Raw genomic sequence first — 18,731 nt, 5'->3', positions numbered from 1 at the left:
TTTGGTCAATTTCTTATGTAAAGGGCCGGGGTGTATTTGTCCATTTTTGAACCTTCAGGGGGTGGCTTTGTCCCAAAAATAGGTAAATTTCATCTGAGTGTCCTTTTGCCAAATCTCAAAGGGTGTGGCTGTATTTTATCCTTTTCACAATAAAAAAATGAGTGTAAGTAAGTAAATTTACAACAAATTATGAAAAAGGGGTCTTGGAAATAAAATGGCAAACCTCAAGTTTGTTTGTAATTAAGTCAAACATTAAGGGAGGTTATTGTAGGAGTGGCAATTTATACCCAAACCCATTAAACCGTCCAAACTCACCCACTAAAATTAAATCATTTGGGTAATCAATTTAAATGAATCGGTAAAAAAAATGGGTACTCATTATATTCATGGGTAAACAATGCGGTGAATAGTGGGTGCCCATCTCAACCCGCTCAAACAAAACCCTCATTTCTATCCTCCATTTTTGTCTTTGTCTCCTTTTTTTTTTTTTTTCTTTTTTCTTTTTTTTTTTTTTTTTACTATGTTTTCTCTTCTCTTCCCCCCCTTTTTTTTTTCTCCTCCGTTTCTCTCTTCTTCTTTTTTTTTTCTCTCTTTTGTTTGCTATCTCAAAAATTTGAGAAAGAGTAATTTCATTTCTTTTTTTTTATTTATGTTTTTTTTTTGAAAAGTAATTTCATTGGCTGACATAGTTACTACTAAATTGATCTCTCTCTTACAAATTTTTGACACTGCTTTAACTTTCGCAATAAAAAAAAAAAAAAAAAAATTTGGCACAAAAATTGCTCACACATCCTGCATTATAATTGGGTTGGGAATTAATTATTTACGGTCAGAATAAGAGTCATCAAGGGAGGTCATGGACAGTTTGAATACGATTGTGTCACATACGTGAAGTGTGGGTCCGACCAACTCACACAGCTTTTTTATCACATACTTTCATGATTTCAAAGGGTATATTATTACTCAATAAGTATCTTTCCAAGCATTATTCCAGTTGATCTTTAATTCTTGAGTTCTTCGATTTAACAGCTAGTGTAGTAGTATATTGCGTTACGAAATAACATATCTAGGCTCCCAATTATACGGTGATTGAGTCAAAATTGGAATGACTTTAGAATACAACCAGATTAATGTGCTGTCAAAAGTTCTTCATGACGAAATCCAGATTTTAGAAAAGATATTTTAGAAAAGGGAGAAGATATTTTAGAATGGAACATTATTCACTCAAAAACGACCGAGACCTAATTTAATTAATTAATGGGCACATGGAAGATTCTCGGAAGCTTGAAGTTTTTTAAAAACTATAAAAAAAATTATATATTATAATGTCAAATTTATTAAAAATTTGAAAATTCATATGAGTGATTGTAACGTGACAGGAAGTGAATCATTTATGAAGTTTCCAAGTAGTAGTAGTATTAATTAACTAACATGCACTGTTTCAGACCAGAAGAGATGAACATCCAGTTGCTATCATCGATCAAACAAAAACCAAACCCAAACACAACAATCTCACATTCCAAGACAAACTCACACTCTACTTATTAGTAGATCTGAAAGCATCAAAACTAAGAGACAATCCAAATGAATACTCAATTATAACATCACATGCAACTCATAAAATAAAAAGTTAAATGTTTTCAGCACTAACCATCACCCTCTCAAATCCAGAGACAATACGGACACATAAATATTTTTTCAATAATTATTCGATACATGTAGAACGGACAACTGAATGTGCCCGGACATACACACCATCGTGGACAAAAAAATTTAAAAATATATATTTATGATCATCCATCTAAAATTAATCCTCAAATGTCATTAGTAATTAATTACCAACCATGGTCTTGTTCTCAATCATTGAGTTCTTGCAATGCGCTATTGCTCCTTGAATTGCACTCTGTAACTCCTCTATAGAAGTGTCCACGTGGCTTATGCTCCTGGCCGGGAACCCATTCCGGCAAGCAATGCCGGACCGACTCGGCGACGACCGCATAGACGACGGGCAACTCGAAGCACAGCTTCTTTTTCTTCTTGGGTATCTCAAATTCCCGGAAAATGAGTGAGAAAGGCTGCCATTTTCGTCCTTCCTCCTATTGATCTGCATGGATGTATCTCTATGTTTTATAAAAGCATCTGTTGTTGTTGTCGTCTTCTGTTGGTTTTTCTGAGATAACTTTTCGTACAGTGGCTTCACTTTTTTAAAGTACTTGCATATCACCTCCTTGGCCGTTCGTTTCATGGACGACCCGGATAGGATGTCCGGGTCGTGGGTCTTGGGTTCCTTACGGAACACGGAAGAGAATCTTGAGAAGGCCGATGAGTACTTAGTTTTCTTGATGTGGTGGTGGTGGGGGTGGTGGTTGAGGCGGCGGAGCTCGTCTTCTTCAGCGGTGCTGACGGAGCTGGGTCGAGAGGAGTCGCAGATGAGGTCGCCGGAGAAGGAGGAACGGGAGTCGGTGGAGCTGCCGGTGGAGTGGCGGGAGGCGGTGGTGGTGGTGGTGGTTGTTGTGGAGGAGGAGGTGGTGGAGGAGGTGCGGAGGAGGAGGGTGCGGACCATGGAGAGACGGGGGGAGAGGTGGAGGGGAAGGAGCTGGCCCTTGTAGAAGAGCTCGTCGGCCGGGCAGAGGTTGGTGGAGGATTTGCGAGGAGAGAGAGAGATGGTGAATTCAAAGTCTGAGGAGGAGGATGAAGAAGAGAGAGAGTGGGCTGGGGATGAAGGGAGGGTGTGAGATCTGTGACGACTTTTCTCTCCTCCCCTTCCCATTTTTGTTCATGGAGAAGAGAGGTTGAGAGAAGTGAATGCTTCTTATAATTGACCGACACCTCAGAGAGAGAGAAGCAAAGATAGTTAGAGATAGAGAGAGGAAATGAGAATGAGGGTAGTAATTGGATTCAATATAAATATGTTATTACAATTAAATGCTCTTGAATGGGAGTGATGTAATTACGTTTAATTAATTAAGAATAAAAAAATTTAATTACGGATAATATCATTTAGGTAGGTGATCTCTATTAATTCACACATTATCTTTAATTATAAAAATTTTAAAAAGTAATAAATAAGGAAAACACATCAAATGGCTGAATTTATTTCAAAAAAAATTATTTTCCTTATTTAAATTCTATGTCCTGCTGAATGAAATTGAAGTATTGATATTAAAATTAACGAAATGAGTGAAAATTTTAGTTCATTGTATTAACGTTTTTTTCCTAATTAATTGGATTATTTTTAGGTGTGGGAGAAGTCAATAGAAAAATCAAGTAGGGATTTTGAATCATGTCTTAAATAATGTAGTACTAAAAACAATATTATTACAACTTATCCCTAGAATGTTAATTATTATTTATTTTCCCATTTTACATTATTTAAAATCTTGTGATTAATTTATTATTATTGTTAGTAAATTCTTTTCAAAAAGGAAAACTAACTTGAAAAACCCACCAAAGAAAAATGATCAATATTGGACGGATGTAGGGGTGAGGGGTGGGTTATGGGGGGATTGAGTCTACCAAAAAAAAAAAAATAGTATAGACAATTTTAGCTCATTATAAATAAAATTAAAAAAAAAAAAAAAAAGTTACTAGTATTAGCCCACCAACAAAATACTAGCCCACCCCATTAATAATTTTTAAATCCGATAAATAATCAAATGGGGATTATTAGCATTTAGCTAAAAGGGGAGATTATTAGAATGCATTATGCACAATTCATATATATAAAGGTATCAATTAGACATATTTCTTATATATTCTTTAGCATATTTATGTTTAAATAGCATTACTCTTAGAAAAGATAAGTGGTTTAATGTATTGTATTACATATATACATACACGAATTTTATAATGCACTGCATCATTACTCTATCACCATGCACCCACATGCACGACAATGGTTATAAATGATTGACACAGCTAATTTACAGTTAGCCTCCAACTATCTATCTAATCTAAATCATATGATCGATTTAGCTTTTAGTTTGTTCTCCATTTATCCTTTTCATCTCAACAAAAAGGTAAGCTTGTTAACTCTAATTCAAACTTTTAACGCTATAATATAAAAACAATACCCTACTTTTATGGTCACATGAAATTATACTTAAATGGCTGAAAATTAAACAAATTGGATGCTTAATTAGATGCAAACACTCAAATCTAGCTTCCTCAATGGTACAGTATAGCACATGATGAATAATTAATTTGAATTGTTTCTCAAATCCCATCTTCTTAAAATAATTATAATGATCGACAATCTTAAGCTTCGGAAAACTCAAACGTGATCACGTGAGAAGGGAGCAGCAGGATTAAGATAATTGCATTCCCCGAAGAAAGGTTCCCCTTCTCTCTATCCCTCTGTGTGTGTGTGTGTGTGTATGGCACAGTAATCAAGTTAAAATATAAATAGTGAGATGGGATTCTATAATTATTCAAAATCACACACACACACACAAAATATTAGGAAGAAATAGCTACATTACATGTAGAGGTAGGCTTATACAAAGTTGGTGTCATCGCCATAAAATTGGGTTGCTTATTTTGTCACTCTGAAAAAAAAAAAAATTAAGAAAATTATTTTTAAATAAAAAATTATTATCTAAAAACAAATATTTTTTAAAAAAATTAAATAAAACAGAATTTTGAATATTTTATTTATACAATAGGTCATTTATTTTTTTATTCAAAGATTATGAGTATACTGCATAAGTAATCTTATCATAATCTTGTTCAAAATACGCTTTTATCATCGTCGTAGTAATAATAATAATAATAATAATAATAAATAAATAAATAAACCTTTGTTGTCATGGTATATGTATGATTGGAGTTTGGAACAATTTGGTTTTAAATTTCATTGCTACTTGGAAAGTTTCATATTGCAATAAACTATAACATGGGTAGGTAGTATAAATTTTAACTGAATAACGTTCGCATCGAGGAACTAAAGGCACATCGTACGGAAAAGTTTTGGAATTCCAAACTTGTTAATGGAAATTAGAGAAAGCAATGAGCAACCACGTAGTATTACAGTATAAGCAAAGAAGACAGACTTGTCCGTACTATTTCTTTCATCATATACAATCGAAATTAAAAAATTTGACAGTGTTAGAAAGATATCTTTCTTATATGACAAATTTTATCACACAAATAATGTCAATTTTGTTAGTAGTATGTTTTGATAATACCTCTTTGAGCAATTATTTTTCAACTAATGTAGCCTATGTAGAAATCATCATTCAATGTGATTCTTGTCAAAGAGAATACATCGAATAGAACTCTAACTTTTGATATTTCTCGTGGTTGCTTCTCAACATAAATTGAGAAAAAATATATATGATTAGTGCAATTACAGGTTAGTAATGTTGTATTCGTAAACTACGATTTCATTAACTAGTAATGAACCCTCCTTAGAGTTTCACTTTTTACTCTTCAATCTACAAAGCATTAGAGGCTATCACCCATTTGTTGGGATTTATATGCCCTGGCATAACAAATTCCTATCTGGATTGTATTGACATATGTTCCTGACATATCTGAAATATTTATGATTTATATAATTGGTGAATTCAATGTATTATGTTTCAATTCACTATGAAATTGATAGTGTCCAGTTAATTACAAGAAATATTTATATATATGTATGTGATGACAATCAATGCATGATATATAAATAGTAATTATAAATTGTTCATAGTCTGTAATTATGGATGGACTCATAATTAATTAAGACTTGAACTGGATCCGCGTTAGGTTGAGATATATTGCGAGAGCCGTCGTATGCAATTACTCCCTATTACCGTCATGGCATTTGACTCTTAAGCATGAGAAAAGTATAGACTCTTTTATTAATTAATAATTACTTTGATTTGTTCGGCGGATTCTTCGGGATCCTTAGACCGACACTTTGGGTAGTTATGTAATTAATAGTTAGAGGGTTATATTTTCAATATTTGCATCATTGCTACTTGTATTTATTTTGTATTGATTATGGTTGATCACAAAGTAAATTCGAAGGCCTTCGTGTGTTTTTAGACAAAATAATTTATTATATATTTATTTATTTAAATTATTATTTTTGTCAAACAAATGTTTTATTGTGATCGAGCCAGAAATAATCAAAGGTACCAAAATAAATATATTAATTAAGTAGTCGGATTGATGGCTATATTTATCTGATAACTAATTATGCATAGAGGGGTCAAAGTGCAATATTGACTTAGAGGTTATTTATTATTTAATTGGAGTTCAATTAATTTCTTTTAGTGGAGTAGAAATTAATTTATGAATTAATTGAATTGGGTCCATGGACCGGGCCAATTATTAATTCATTGTAGCCAATAAAATAATAGGCCCAATGGATTCTCACTCATAGCCCAACTTGATATTGGAATCATATTAGATTTGAGACATATGAATTAGAGATGGAGAAGGATTTGTTGTTTCCTTTTCTTTATTTTTATGTTGCCTATAAATATACATGGTCTATGTATATTTTAGGGGCTGATTTTTTTGAGAAGGAAAAAGGAATAAATTTTCTCTCTCTAGAAAATTAGGGTTTATGTTCTCATCTAATGGAGGCTCCCACAAGCCTAGTTTTCCAAAGTCATTCAAGGAGGCTTATGAGTGATTCCTAAAGGCAAGACCATTACCAAGAAGATGGAAATCCATGGAAAAGATGTTTAGCAAAAGGGATCTACAATAAGTGAGAACATTCACTTTAGAGGAAAGATCTGAGGTTTACTCAAACCTTGATGTAAGTATTCAATCTTTTAGTTGAATAATACATCATATTTTATTTTATTTTTTGCATAAAACTTGTCTCTATGTGATGAATCAAGATCTATAAATTTAAATCCCTCGAAAAGTTTTTAAAACTAGCACGTTTCCCAACAGTGGTATCAGAGCACATGGTTTGATTTATTACTAGAGAACATGTGTTTATAAAAATCATATTCATGGATCCAAATTATATATACATATATAAAATTATTGATATATGTTGATGTATGATTTATTATGTTGATATATATTAATACATGTTAATGTATGTATAATTGTGAATGGATGATGATGTGTGGTTGGGCCATGGATGAAGCTTATAGGAATATTACATGTAATTTTATCTTTGGATGAATGTAATTAAGGCTTTGATTTAGCCGTTTGAAAGTTCAATGATGTAATTTATTTTTCCCATTGTATTTCAAGTTGTAAATATTTTTAAAGCCATGTAATATTCATCAAAGGATGCTATGAAGCTTCAAGAAGGTCCAAGAGGGTTAAATTAGGCTTCAGAAATTTTCTGGGATTTTTTAGCAATTTTTCAGAATTTTTCTGGAATTTTTTAAGGCCTAATTTAATTTCTGGAAATTTTTATTAATTTTTCTGGATTTTTCGGCGTTTTTCCGGTGGCCGGAGCATCACCGGCGGCGAGAAGAGACGTCGGAGGAGGCTAGAATCAGGTGTGGCAGCGGTGGGGTGAGCCTGGCGCGTGAGGAACACGCGCCAGGAGGTGACATATGCTGGCGCGTGCATTGCACGCGCCAGCCAAGTGTGTATGGCCTCCACGCGCGTGCAGGCGCGTGGAGGCGCGTCCCACGCGTCCCACACGCGTGCCAGCGCGTGGGGGCGCGTCCCACGCGTCCCAGGCGCGTGCCAGCGCGTGGGGGCGCGTGGCTTCACCTGCAGCATGCCCCAGGCGCGTGTGAGCGCGTGTAGGGCCCTCCAGTCGCGTTCCAAGCAGTGTTTTGCTTCTTCTAGCGCGTATCAACCTCCTGCGGGTGTTTGCAAGCTGATGGAAGATCCTCGCGCAATACTTAGAGTAATTAAATGTTAAAAGCTGAATCCATTGGCCATTTAATTTGCTTTATCTGTCATTTATTGTTGTATGTGATGCATGAAATAATTAATTGCTAATTATTATTATTCATGCATTGGATCCATGATATTTATTTAAATGGCTTGATTTATATTAGTTAAATTATGAAAATTAATTGGATTTGATTACTAATTAATTAGAGGGCACTTATTGGGAAACGAAAAATTATTTTTATAAATTATTTTTGAAGTGTGCCTCAAGTTAAATATTAGTGAATCGTTTAAAGTCCAAATATTTTCTAAATTTAATTGGATTAAAATCAAGACGTTTTGCATGCATTATATCATGTAAATGAATAAAATGAAAACCCTGATTATGAATGATCAAAAATTGAGTGGGAGCGGGGATTTTTATACATTGCCCCATGGCCTTCGTTATTAAAACCATTGTAATTAGATCTTCAAAAATAAGGCCCCACGCATGATTTGAAGAGTCTTAATATTACAAGAATGGTTGTCTTATGAAAATAAAAATATTAAATGTTCATTGTAATTAGATCTTTAAAAATAAGGCCCTACGCATGATTTAAAGAGTCTAGATTATAATGACAACATATTTAATGTTTTATTTTTCATTAGAGCATTAATAATGTTATACACTCAATCTAAAATCAATAGTGTTAGCTCCCCAACGGAGTGGTCTACACTAGGTGATTTTAGAAAGGCTAAACATAATCGGGAGTCATTTCATATAGATAGACAAGGCATTGTCTTAAGAGATATGAAGATGATGGGATTTGCCCGCCAATAGCAATAATGAACTTCGCCAACCGAATAAGTTATTGGTGTATTGGTTATCCGATTTTTCATGTAGTGGTTAAGGGACCCACATACTATTTTAATGGAAGTGCTCACCTAATAGTAAATGAATCTCAACAATAGTAATAATGAACTCCTCCAACAGGATAAGTTATTGACATATTGATTGGTTGATTTATTATGCTACAGAGTTGAGGGACCCGCATTAATTAAAAGGGATTGTTCACCAATAATGATAATGATCTCTTGTTCGATTGAGATTTATTATATTATATGGTTAACAAACTCATTTTAATTTTAAATATGCATGACAGATTTAATAATTCACCTTGCATATTGTATGAATGCATTTATATTCAGATTAATTATGTCTAATCCAGTTTATCTACTTGCTTACATATTCTATGATATTGGACCTTATTTATAATGACTGGAAAATGAACTTAGATATTTTATTCACAACGTAAGGGTACAAAATGTGTTTATTACTCCTATACCTATCTCTTTTACTTTGAGATACCAAATTTGACATTAATGCTTTTAATAAATTAGATAAGGCAACTGATATGACTTGGTGCAATATACTAGAGTTTAGCTCGAATATACTCCAAAGCTAACATTTGTATTATTTTATTTTCTTCAAGCATCATATTAAATGTCAATGAGATATTTTGGTGAGATTAGATAGAGCATATGCCTAAGTACTGTGTCAAATTTAAATACCATCAAGATAGCCTGATGAACTCCAGTTTGAAATCAAATTTTGGAAAATGATTGTTTATTATTTAAAAATTAGCTGGAGATCAATAAGGCTGACTTGGGTGGTAAGTTTCAAGTTGACATGATTATTGCCTTGTTACCAAACTCATTCGACTCTGTTAGAGTGAACTAAATAAGGAATCAGTTTGAGTTCACACTCGCTGATATTCTTATAGAATTGGTAACAGAAGAAGGGATAATCAAGAGTATGGGCGTTCCTATCAATCTAACCTAGTCTATACCATCTTCTTCTAGGCCCAAGTGGATGGGCAAAGCAAAGAAGAAGGATGATAATAGGACTAGGCTAGCACAAAACATAGGTATCTAAAAGGTTAAAGGGAATAAGGCAGTGTATGTGGAGGGCGAATGAAACTGTTTCTTTTGCCGTTAACTAAGACACTAAAGGACAAACTGTCTAAGCAATGACGTGGCATAGGAAAATATATATTTAATCATTGAGCCATGTTATGTGGTTGTATCTATTGATTCCTGATGGATAGATTCTGGAGCCACTAAACATGTTTGCAATTTATTGTAAGGATTTCAGGAATCCAGAAGCCTTGATGATATGGGTATATATTTATCTTTTGACCTGATGCCAAGGTTGTAACTAAGTCAGTGGGAGTATTACATCTGAAATTAGAGAGTGTGAGGATATTAGTATTAGAGAACTATCTTTATGCACAGAAGTGAAACGCAATCTCATTCTTATTTCACTTTTGGCTTATAAAAAACTAGATCGTTATTTTGTAAAACTGGTTTTATAAAATTGAATAGATATGTGATTGCTTCTGGTGTATTGAAAGATGGTTAATATACTATAATCACAAGCTCTTAAGATTTGCAGGATGTAGAAACTAATGTTGCATCTTCTAGATTGAATGTTAAGAGAAAATTTGTTATTCCTGACTCATTGTATTTTTGGTGTCTATTTTTGGGTTGTAATCAATCAAAATGAGATTTAAAGATTGGTTAAAGAAGGTTTATTACCTAGTGAGGCAGAGGAGACTAAACCAAACTTGTGAATCTTGTTTTGAAGGATAGATAACTCTAAGGGCTTAATCAGCCAAATGAAATAGACATAAAGAACAATTGGAGTCGGTACACACGTACACGTGTAGTCTTATGAACATCCAATCAAGATTACTCACGTTTTGGATAAATTTACCTGTTGCGACACAAGTCTTATACTTTTGGTATATTCCGAGAGGGTCAAGACTGATGTGGAGCACAGATTAGGTAAACTTATTAAGACACTTCGATCTGATCGAGTATTTGAGTATTTCTTGGGATAGTGCAAAGACTATATGGTCAATGAGGGTGTTATGTACCAGTTTTCCGCAATTGACGCTAAATTAATTTAGGTGTCAAATAGGAATAACAGAATTCCACTTAACATGGTTAGATCTATGATCAGGAATGCCACATTATCTCTTTCATTTAAGAGTTTAGCGTTAATGACATCGATGCGCATTATGAACTGCATTCCATCTTAGTCTGTCTCAAGGATACCGTTGAGCTGTGTTTTTGACTAAATATTAGTTTGAATCATATGCACATATGGGGTAGTCTTGCACACGTGCGTTTGATATGGACAAGTAAGTTGGAATCAGATCATAGGCATGCTAGATTTGATAGCTACTCTAAATGTCACTAGGATGGATTATTTTATGATCTCAAAGATAAAAGTTGATTGTTTTCACTCACTGTTTATCTATAGGAGAATCATATTATGAATCACATACCTAGTAGCATAATGTTAGAGAATTTGGTATGAGTACCAGATGTACCACATGTGAACACACTTATTATAGAGATTGAGAATAATATATGAATTCCCTATTGATGCGTTAGCATCATCTACTACACAGATTCTTGCATCGGTACATTGATGTAGTGGGAGGATTATCATCCAATTCGACAGAATCATGTTTTTAGGTGAGACCATTATGGACATCCCTGTTAAACATGAGTTGGACCCAGTAAGCTACACGGAAGCGTGAACCGATGTGGATACAGATCGTTTTGGTGAGTTACTATGAAATCAGAGTTGGAATCTATGTATTCTAATAAATTCTGGGATCTTGTAGAACTTTCTAGTAGGGTGATTCCTATGGAAGGCAAGTTAATCTACAAAAAGATACCAGAAGATTTCTTAGTGAATAAATCATGAGTGTACAAGGGAATGTCATTATTTTTCTTAATTCTATATATTGATGACATCCTACTCATTTATAATGACGTGGAAGTTTTGTCATCAATTATAAGGTAGTTGTTCAATTACTTTTAAATGAAGGATTTTCAAGATGTAAGCTATATTCCTAGGATCCAGCTTTTGCAAGATCAGGTTAAAAGGAAAATAGGCTTATCTTAATAATCCTACATTGATAAAGTTTTGACCAAGTTTGGTATGCATAACTCAAAGAATGAGTTCTTGCTTTATTGATATGGATCGCTCTCTCTAGTAAGTAGTTTTTCAAGACTAGCAGAGGAGATTGAGCAAATGAGACTGGAACAATATGTTTCGGCATATGAGAGTCTCATATATGCCATGGTCTATACCAAACAGGACATCCGCTACATGGTGGGATAGTCAGTAGAGATCAGTCCAATACTGGACTTGACAACTGGTCTATTGTGAAAAATATCATTAAGTACCTAAGGAGAATCAATGATATCATACTCATTTATGGATGTGATGATATGGTCCTAGTCAGGTATGCTAGTTCTGATTTTCAATCAGAAGTAGATACTATGAGGTTCATGACTTAGTGTATGTTCACTTAATGGAAGGGAAATCAGTTGGTAGATTGTCAAGCAGATTTCAACTGTTGACTCAAACCTGCAGGTAGAACATATTGCAGCCTTAAAGGTGGCAATATAAGCCTATTGGTTTGATCTCACTGATTTAGAGGTTGTGGAGCATACTAGCCTGCCTATCGAGCTATATTGTGACAATAGTGCAGAAGTAGTCCAAACCAATGACCCAAGGTTCCATAGAGGAACAAGATACACTGAGAGGAAGTATCATGTTCGACATGATATTGTCCGGCAAGAAAATGCACTTGTAGTTAAAACATTGCATTGGAACACAACTTTGTTGATCCATTATCAAAGGTGTCATTGATCAATAATTTTGATCATCATCTGGATAACATTGGAGTTAGGTGCAATTTGAATTGGCTATGAGGGCAAGTGGGAGCTGTTGGGATTTATATGCCCTGGCATAGCAAATTCCTATCTGGATTGTATTGACATATGTTCCTGACATATCTGAAATATTTATGATTTATATAATTGGTGAATTCAATGTATTATGTTTCAATTCACTATGAAATTGATAGTGTCCAGTTAATTACAAAAAATATTTATATATATGTATGTGATGACAATCAATGCATGATATATAAATAGTAATTATAAATTGTTCATAGTCGGTAATTATGGATGGACTCATAATTAATTAAGACTTGAACTGGATCCGCGTTAGGTTGAGATATATTGCGAGAGCCGTCGTATGCAATTACTCCCTATTACCGTCATGGCATTTGACTCTTAAGCATGAGAAAAGTATAGACTCTTTTATTAATTAATAATTACTTTGATTTGTTCGGCGGATTCTTCGGGATCCTTAGACCGACACCTTGGGTAGTTATGTAATTAATAGTTAGAGGGTTATATTTTCAATATTTGCATCATTGCTACTTGTATTTATTTTGTATTGATTATGGTTGATCACAAAGTAAATTCGAAGGCCTTCGTGTGTTTTTAGACAAAATGATTTATTATATATTTATTTATTTAAATTATTATTTTTGTCAAACAAATGTTTTATTGTGATCGAGCCAGAAATAATCAAAGGTACCAAAATAAATATATTAATTAAGTAGTCGGATTGATGGCTATATTTATCCGATAACTAATTATGCATAGAGGGGTCAAAGTGCAATATTGACTTAGAGGTTATTTATTATTTAATTGGAGTTCAATTAATTTCTTTTAGTGGAGTAGAAATTAATTTATGAATTAATTGAATTGGGTCCATGGACCGGGCCAATTATTAATTCATTGTAGCCAATAAAATAATAGGCCCAATGGATTCTCACTCATAGCCCAACTTGATATTGGAATCATATTAGATTTGAGACATATGAATTAGAGATGGAGAAGGATTTGTTGTTTCCTTTTCTTTATTTTTATGTTGCCTATAAATATACATGGTCTATGTATATTTTAGGGGGTGATTTTTATGAGAAGGAAAAAGGAATAAATTTTCTCTCTCTAGAAAATTAGGGTTTATGTTCTCATCTAATGGAGGCTCCCACAAGCCTAGTTTTCCAAGGTCATTCAAGGAGGCTTATGAGTGATTCCTAAAGGCAAGACCATTACCAAGAAGATGGAAATCCATGGAAAAGATGTTTAGCAAAAGGGATCTACAATAAGTGAGAACATTCACTTTAGAGGAGAGATCTGAGGTTTACTCAAACCTTGATGTAAGTATTCAATCTTTTAGTTGAATAATACATCATATTTTATTTTATTTTTTGCATAAAACTTGTCTCTATGTGATGAATCAAGATCTATAAATTTAAATCCCTCAAAAAGTTTTTAAAACTAGCACGTTTCCCAACACCATTATCCCAATAACCATCATCATCGTCGCCTTTATTTCGGTATTTAACAAAATTTCAAAAATAATTTATGAATTTGTGTCGGAACAAGAGGTCCGAACCAATTAAAGAAAGACATATGCAACTTAGCAATCGATAAAAAACATTCACGAATCTTAATGAACATACAACACATAGCCAAACAGCTCAAATTAAAAAGGAGTTGATACTGACGCTCCACTGTGTTCCTCTCGCTCTCTAACTCCCTTTATTATTAAAATAAAAGGATCGTATTGCCCTCTTTCTTATTTTTACAAAGATGAATTTTCATTTATTATATAATATATATATATATATATATATATATTTCCTTTTCTCTTTTTCAACTGTAATCTTTCCCCTTTCATACTATGCAAACAAACTTAAGAAAACCATTATAAAAAACCCATTACTCTGAACTCCAAAAAGGCGAAACAAATTAACTTAACAACTCAAAAAATATATATATAAATAAAAAAAAAAAAAACAACTTAAAACACTCACAATATTTCATTTAAAGTAATATTTTTGAGAGAAATTATAGAGGCAAACAGAGTAGAGAGAATACAAAGATGGAAAAAATAAATTGTTTGTACGAGAAGACACCAATGAAGAGAAATAAAGATAACCATTGTTTGTCTTAACGGTAAAGGGAGACTAAGGAGAGATCTGGTGAGTTACAATAATATTGGAAGGTTTGTGATGCCCAACATGATGCATTATCTTATCAAACTCTAAATTTAACCTCTTTCAATTTTTAAGCTTTCTTTGTTCCATTACCAATTTAAGAACAATAATGGTGGTTTCGGCATTCTAAATTTCACCTCTTTCAATTTTCAACCATAAGTAAGTAAGCAATATGGACGCGAATCCTCTCAAGTCACTTTGTCCTGTTATCCCATGTGGTGCACATACTTGGTCTATATTTGGCCACATTGACGACGGCCGTTCCAATACGCCAAACTGAATGTAGTGAATGTGTGGTTCAAGAAAAGCCTTTTATGTCAAATTTAAATTTATAAAAACCACTATCAACACTACTACTAACGTAGCAAGAGTGAGTAGGGATCGTCCCAAGGGATTGTACGTGTTGGAATTTCAACTTCGACTCTAGTGTACCAAATGATTGCAAAAGAGAATTGGGTTGGTTGATTACTTCTAGAAAAGAATTAATTTAAATGCATTAAGATAAAGAGTAAGTAAGAAGGAAAGGTCTTGGGGTGTAGAGATCACCGCCAAACAATACTATTCTAAACCATAATCAAGTGACTAATGAGGGAAATGAATGTGTTGCAACAATGTTGTGTGTGTAAAAGACATTCAATTAGTAAGGGTGACTCAACAAGTGCAAATTGTCTCAATCAATATGTGTGAGGCCACAATACATCTATTGGTAGAGGAATATATTGTCTAGACATCATGTGAAGAGAACAAAATATCAAATCAAGTCATTGAACCTTTCATTAAGCTCATAGTCCAAGCAATCCATAAGGATGACTTAGTTAAACATGCATTATCTAAACATCATGTGAGAGGCCACAATTTATCTATTGGGAGAGGAATAAATTGTCTAAACACATGTGAAAGATACAACATATCATAACTAGTCATTAATCCTTCATTAAGCTCACAATCCACATGCAACACAATATTAGAGGAATATGCCATTTGGACTCACAAGCATGGAACATCAAACATCAAGAGTAGATTGTCCTCCCATCTAACATTATATTACCACTACACTAAATCTACACTACTAGCATGAAAATAAAGCTATCTAGACTAGGGGAGAGGCACAAGCCATCAAGAATAGGCATAAACCATCAAATGAACCAAAATAACATTCATTAAGCATATCATCTTGATAATCTCTAGATCTATAGCATCAATACACATAGACATGCATCAAAAATACTAAATCTAGAGATAAGCACATGAATATCCTACTCTAGCATACATAGACATATGGGTAGAATAAAATAGTCAATTGGAAGCATTAAACCATACAAACCATGAAATAATCAAGATTTATATATACATGAATATCAAGATGTATCATACAACACTAATCCCTCAATAATACATAAGATTAGAGTATAGAAAGCATGCTTGGGGCTAACTCTAGCCCCAAGAGGATGTCTAGACACTCATGGTAGTGATGATCTAACCCTCAAGGGCTAACTCCATGGCTGCTCCTTGTTGGTGAAGATCTCCTCCAATGGTGCTCTAGCTTCCCTCATTCCTCCTCTCCAAGAAGAGCCTCCAAGATGATTTTCAATGTGTGACAAGAGACTCTAGGCTCCTCTCCAAACAGTGTATCATATTCCTTATATAGGTAGGTCAAATACACCCTATGATGAGCTGTGGTCGTGCAAGGCATATTCTCCAATGATTGGGTGAAGGACGGAATAAATGAGCTGGACTTTAACTTTTTCTCGCTGGAGGAAGTTCGATCGATCGAACCTTAACTTGGATCGATCGAAGATGGGTTCGATCGATCGAACTGCATCTTGGATCGATCGAAATGGTCTGACTCCTCCGGATAAGGACAAGGTTGAGATATTTCGAAGATATTTATGGGGAAAAGGACAAAAGTGGTTGGTAGGCGTACAGCTGTGGATAAAATCAATCATTTGAATATGACAAAATAGGGTTCGATCGATCGAAGGTGATGTTGGATCGATCGAACTTGGAATTTCAGCAAAGGCCAAGGTTGGATCTATCGAGAAGTACTGTGATCGATCATAGATGTTCGATCGATCGAACTCTAAGTTGGATCGATCAAACTTTTCAGCTGCACAACTTTGATTCCTTTTTGCTCCTTGCTTTCTCCACTTTGCTCCCTCCTTTGGTTTATCTCAGGATTGCTTCAATTAAGCTCTTATTTGGCTGAGTTAGCTCAATTTTGGGATTAGTGCCTGAAAATATAAATAACACGTAATAAGTTTAAAACGGCAAAATAAGATAGATAAAGGTACTAGAATGCTTAAGCTTAACGGGTTTAAATGCGCACTTTTCAGTGCTCATCACACATCCTTATTTGTTTAAGTGCCATTGAGACCGCATTTGGATGCGGTAATTACACAAAATAGCTTAGTCCCTCACCACCACCTTCACCCTCAAAACAAGGTATTTACATAGTGCCGACTAAATAATGTCACACATAAATGTAACTCAACATATTTGTAATGTTTCTCAATTTTCTATTTTTCAGGTATTTTTCGAATATTTGAATAATTTTTCTTTTTCTTGCCTTGTTTTGCGTGTAATGCACTGGTTTGCGTGCCATGAAGGTACCGAGAGTGGTTTGGGGTATATCTTTGAGTTTAGAACTGTCATTTCACCAATTTAAGGATTTTTTTGTCAGGGAGGTCCCGGGTAAGTCCCGCACCTGATTTTTTCGCACTCGGAATTATTTTTTAGGGTCGTTGCATTTTATATATTATTATTTGGGGTGTATCTATGTGGTTGTGTATTTTATTACACCATGGTAGCATGTTTAGTGTGTGTATGTGCATAAGGAGGCTTTTTAGGCATTTTAGAGGTCAAGCAGGACCCACTTTGACCATAGGATTGTAAAAGACCACTCCTCCAGATTTTTTTGGGTTGTTTTTTGTAATACCCCTAGTTTTCAAAAGGATAGAGTTGGAAATTTAATTTTGTTTTTCATTGATTAATTAATTTAGTTATGTGACTTAGTTGTTTTGTTTTTTTAAGTGATTAATTCTGGTTGCTTAAATGATTTTAATTGTTTTGTTTCCTTATTTGAATTAAGTGTTGTATTATTTGTTAATTTTTTTTTTAGTTAATTGGTGTATTTGATTTATTTATTTACGTGTATTAATTGGCTGTTATTAATTACTGTAATTACATAATTGTTTAATATAGTTAATTCACGGTTTATGGGAGCTGGTGTATCGTGACTTAGGGTTTTAGATGTCAAGATGTAGCCGCCTTGTTATTTTGCCTATTAAGATGTTTTATTCTCGGAATACAACTAGAATTAGGGTTTAGGGTTTATAAGTCTATAAATATACATATTTACATTCTACCTAGGGTTGCAAACAAATAAATTTCTCGGAGAAACAGAGGGAGGAGTTAGAGAGAAACGCAGAGTATCCTTGGTTGATTATTAAAGCAGTTCAAAGAGGAAGGCATGGGGTGTTTCTAGGTTGAACTAAAGCACTGGAGGAGCAGACTTGCTGTTAGGACACAAACGTATCTTACAGAAACTGTGGAATTAGAGTTTCAAATCTGAAACTCCAAGGCAAGTTTCTGATCTTCTCTTTCCCAGGAATTTGTGTTCTGTGCATGCTTAGTTACACTCCAGGAATTAAAGTAAGACTTAATGACATTATTTATACATGTTATAACAGTATTAAACATCATTGAATATAATCTGTTTTCATAGTTTTACACATTCAGCTTAAAATCTTATTGTCGATGCTTTACAAATTGATGTTTAGTTCCGTTATTGTTTGTATAACTCTGTCTTGTGGTTACTCTGGGATGTGAGTGGGATCTTAAAAACTAAAATTAAACATGTTAAATAAGTTTCTAGCATGATGGAATTGAATCTGTTTCTCAATCGACTACAAGTTCAGTCTTTTGTATGGTTGCCGTTGTTTCAAACTTTGATCTGTTATTCAACTAAAAGGGGTATAACTCTGTCTGGTGATTTATCTGGGA

At 33.9% G+C, this 18,731-nt stretch overlaps 1 protein-coding gene across 1 annotated transcript; it reads right to left on the bottom strand.

Annotated features, from left to right (window-relative positions):
• Nucleotides 1-1,574: 1,574 nt before the first annotated feature.
• On the bottom strand, nucleotides 1,575-2,862 carry LOC132275141 (probable membrane-associated kinase regulator 1). The gene has a single exon (XM_059776550.1). It carries the CDS (start codon nucleotides 2,768-2,770, stop codon nucleotides 1,832-1,834), a length of 939 nt encoding a protein of 312 aa, XP_059632533.1. The 5' UTR covers nucleotides 2,771-2,862; the 3' UTR covers nucleotides 1,575-1,831.
• Between the last annotated feature and the right edge of the window lie 15,869 nt (nucleotides 2,863-18,731).

The sequence above is a fragment of the Cornus florida genome, unplaced genomic scaffold (genome assembly GCF_030987335.1).
Source record: "Cornus florida cultivar Cherokee Brave unplaced genomic scaffold, ASM3098733v1 CherokeeBrave_3.0.0_Hap2_Chr09, whole genome shotgun sequence".
Classification (NCBI taxonomy): Eukaryota; Viridiplantae; Streptophyta; class Magnoliopsida; order Cornales; family Cornaceae; genus Cornus; species Cornus florida.
Note: the sequence above shows the minus strand (reverse complement) of the source record. Positions and strands in the feature narration are given on the sequence as shown.

What these genes read in the sequence shown, in the direction of transcription:
- LOC132275141 (XM_059776550.1), bottom strand. Translation starts at nt 2,770, where the DNA reads ATGGGAAGGGGAGGAGAGAAAAGTCGTCACAGATCTCACACCCTCCCT.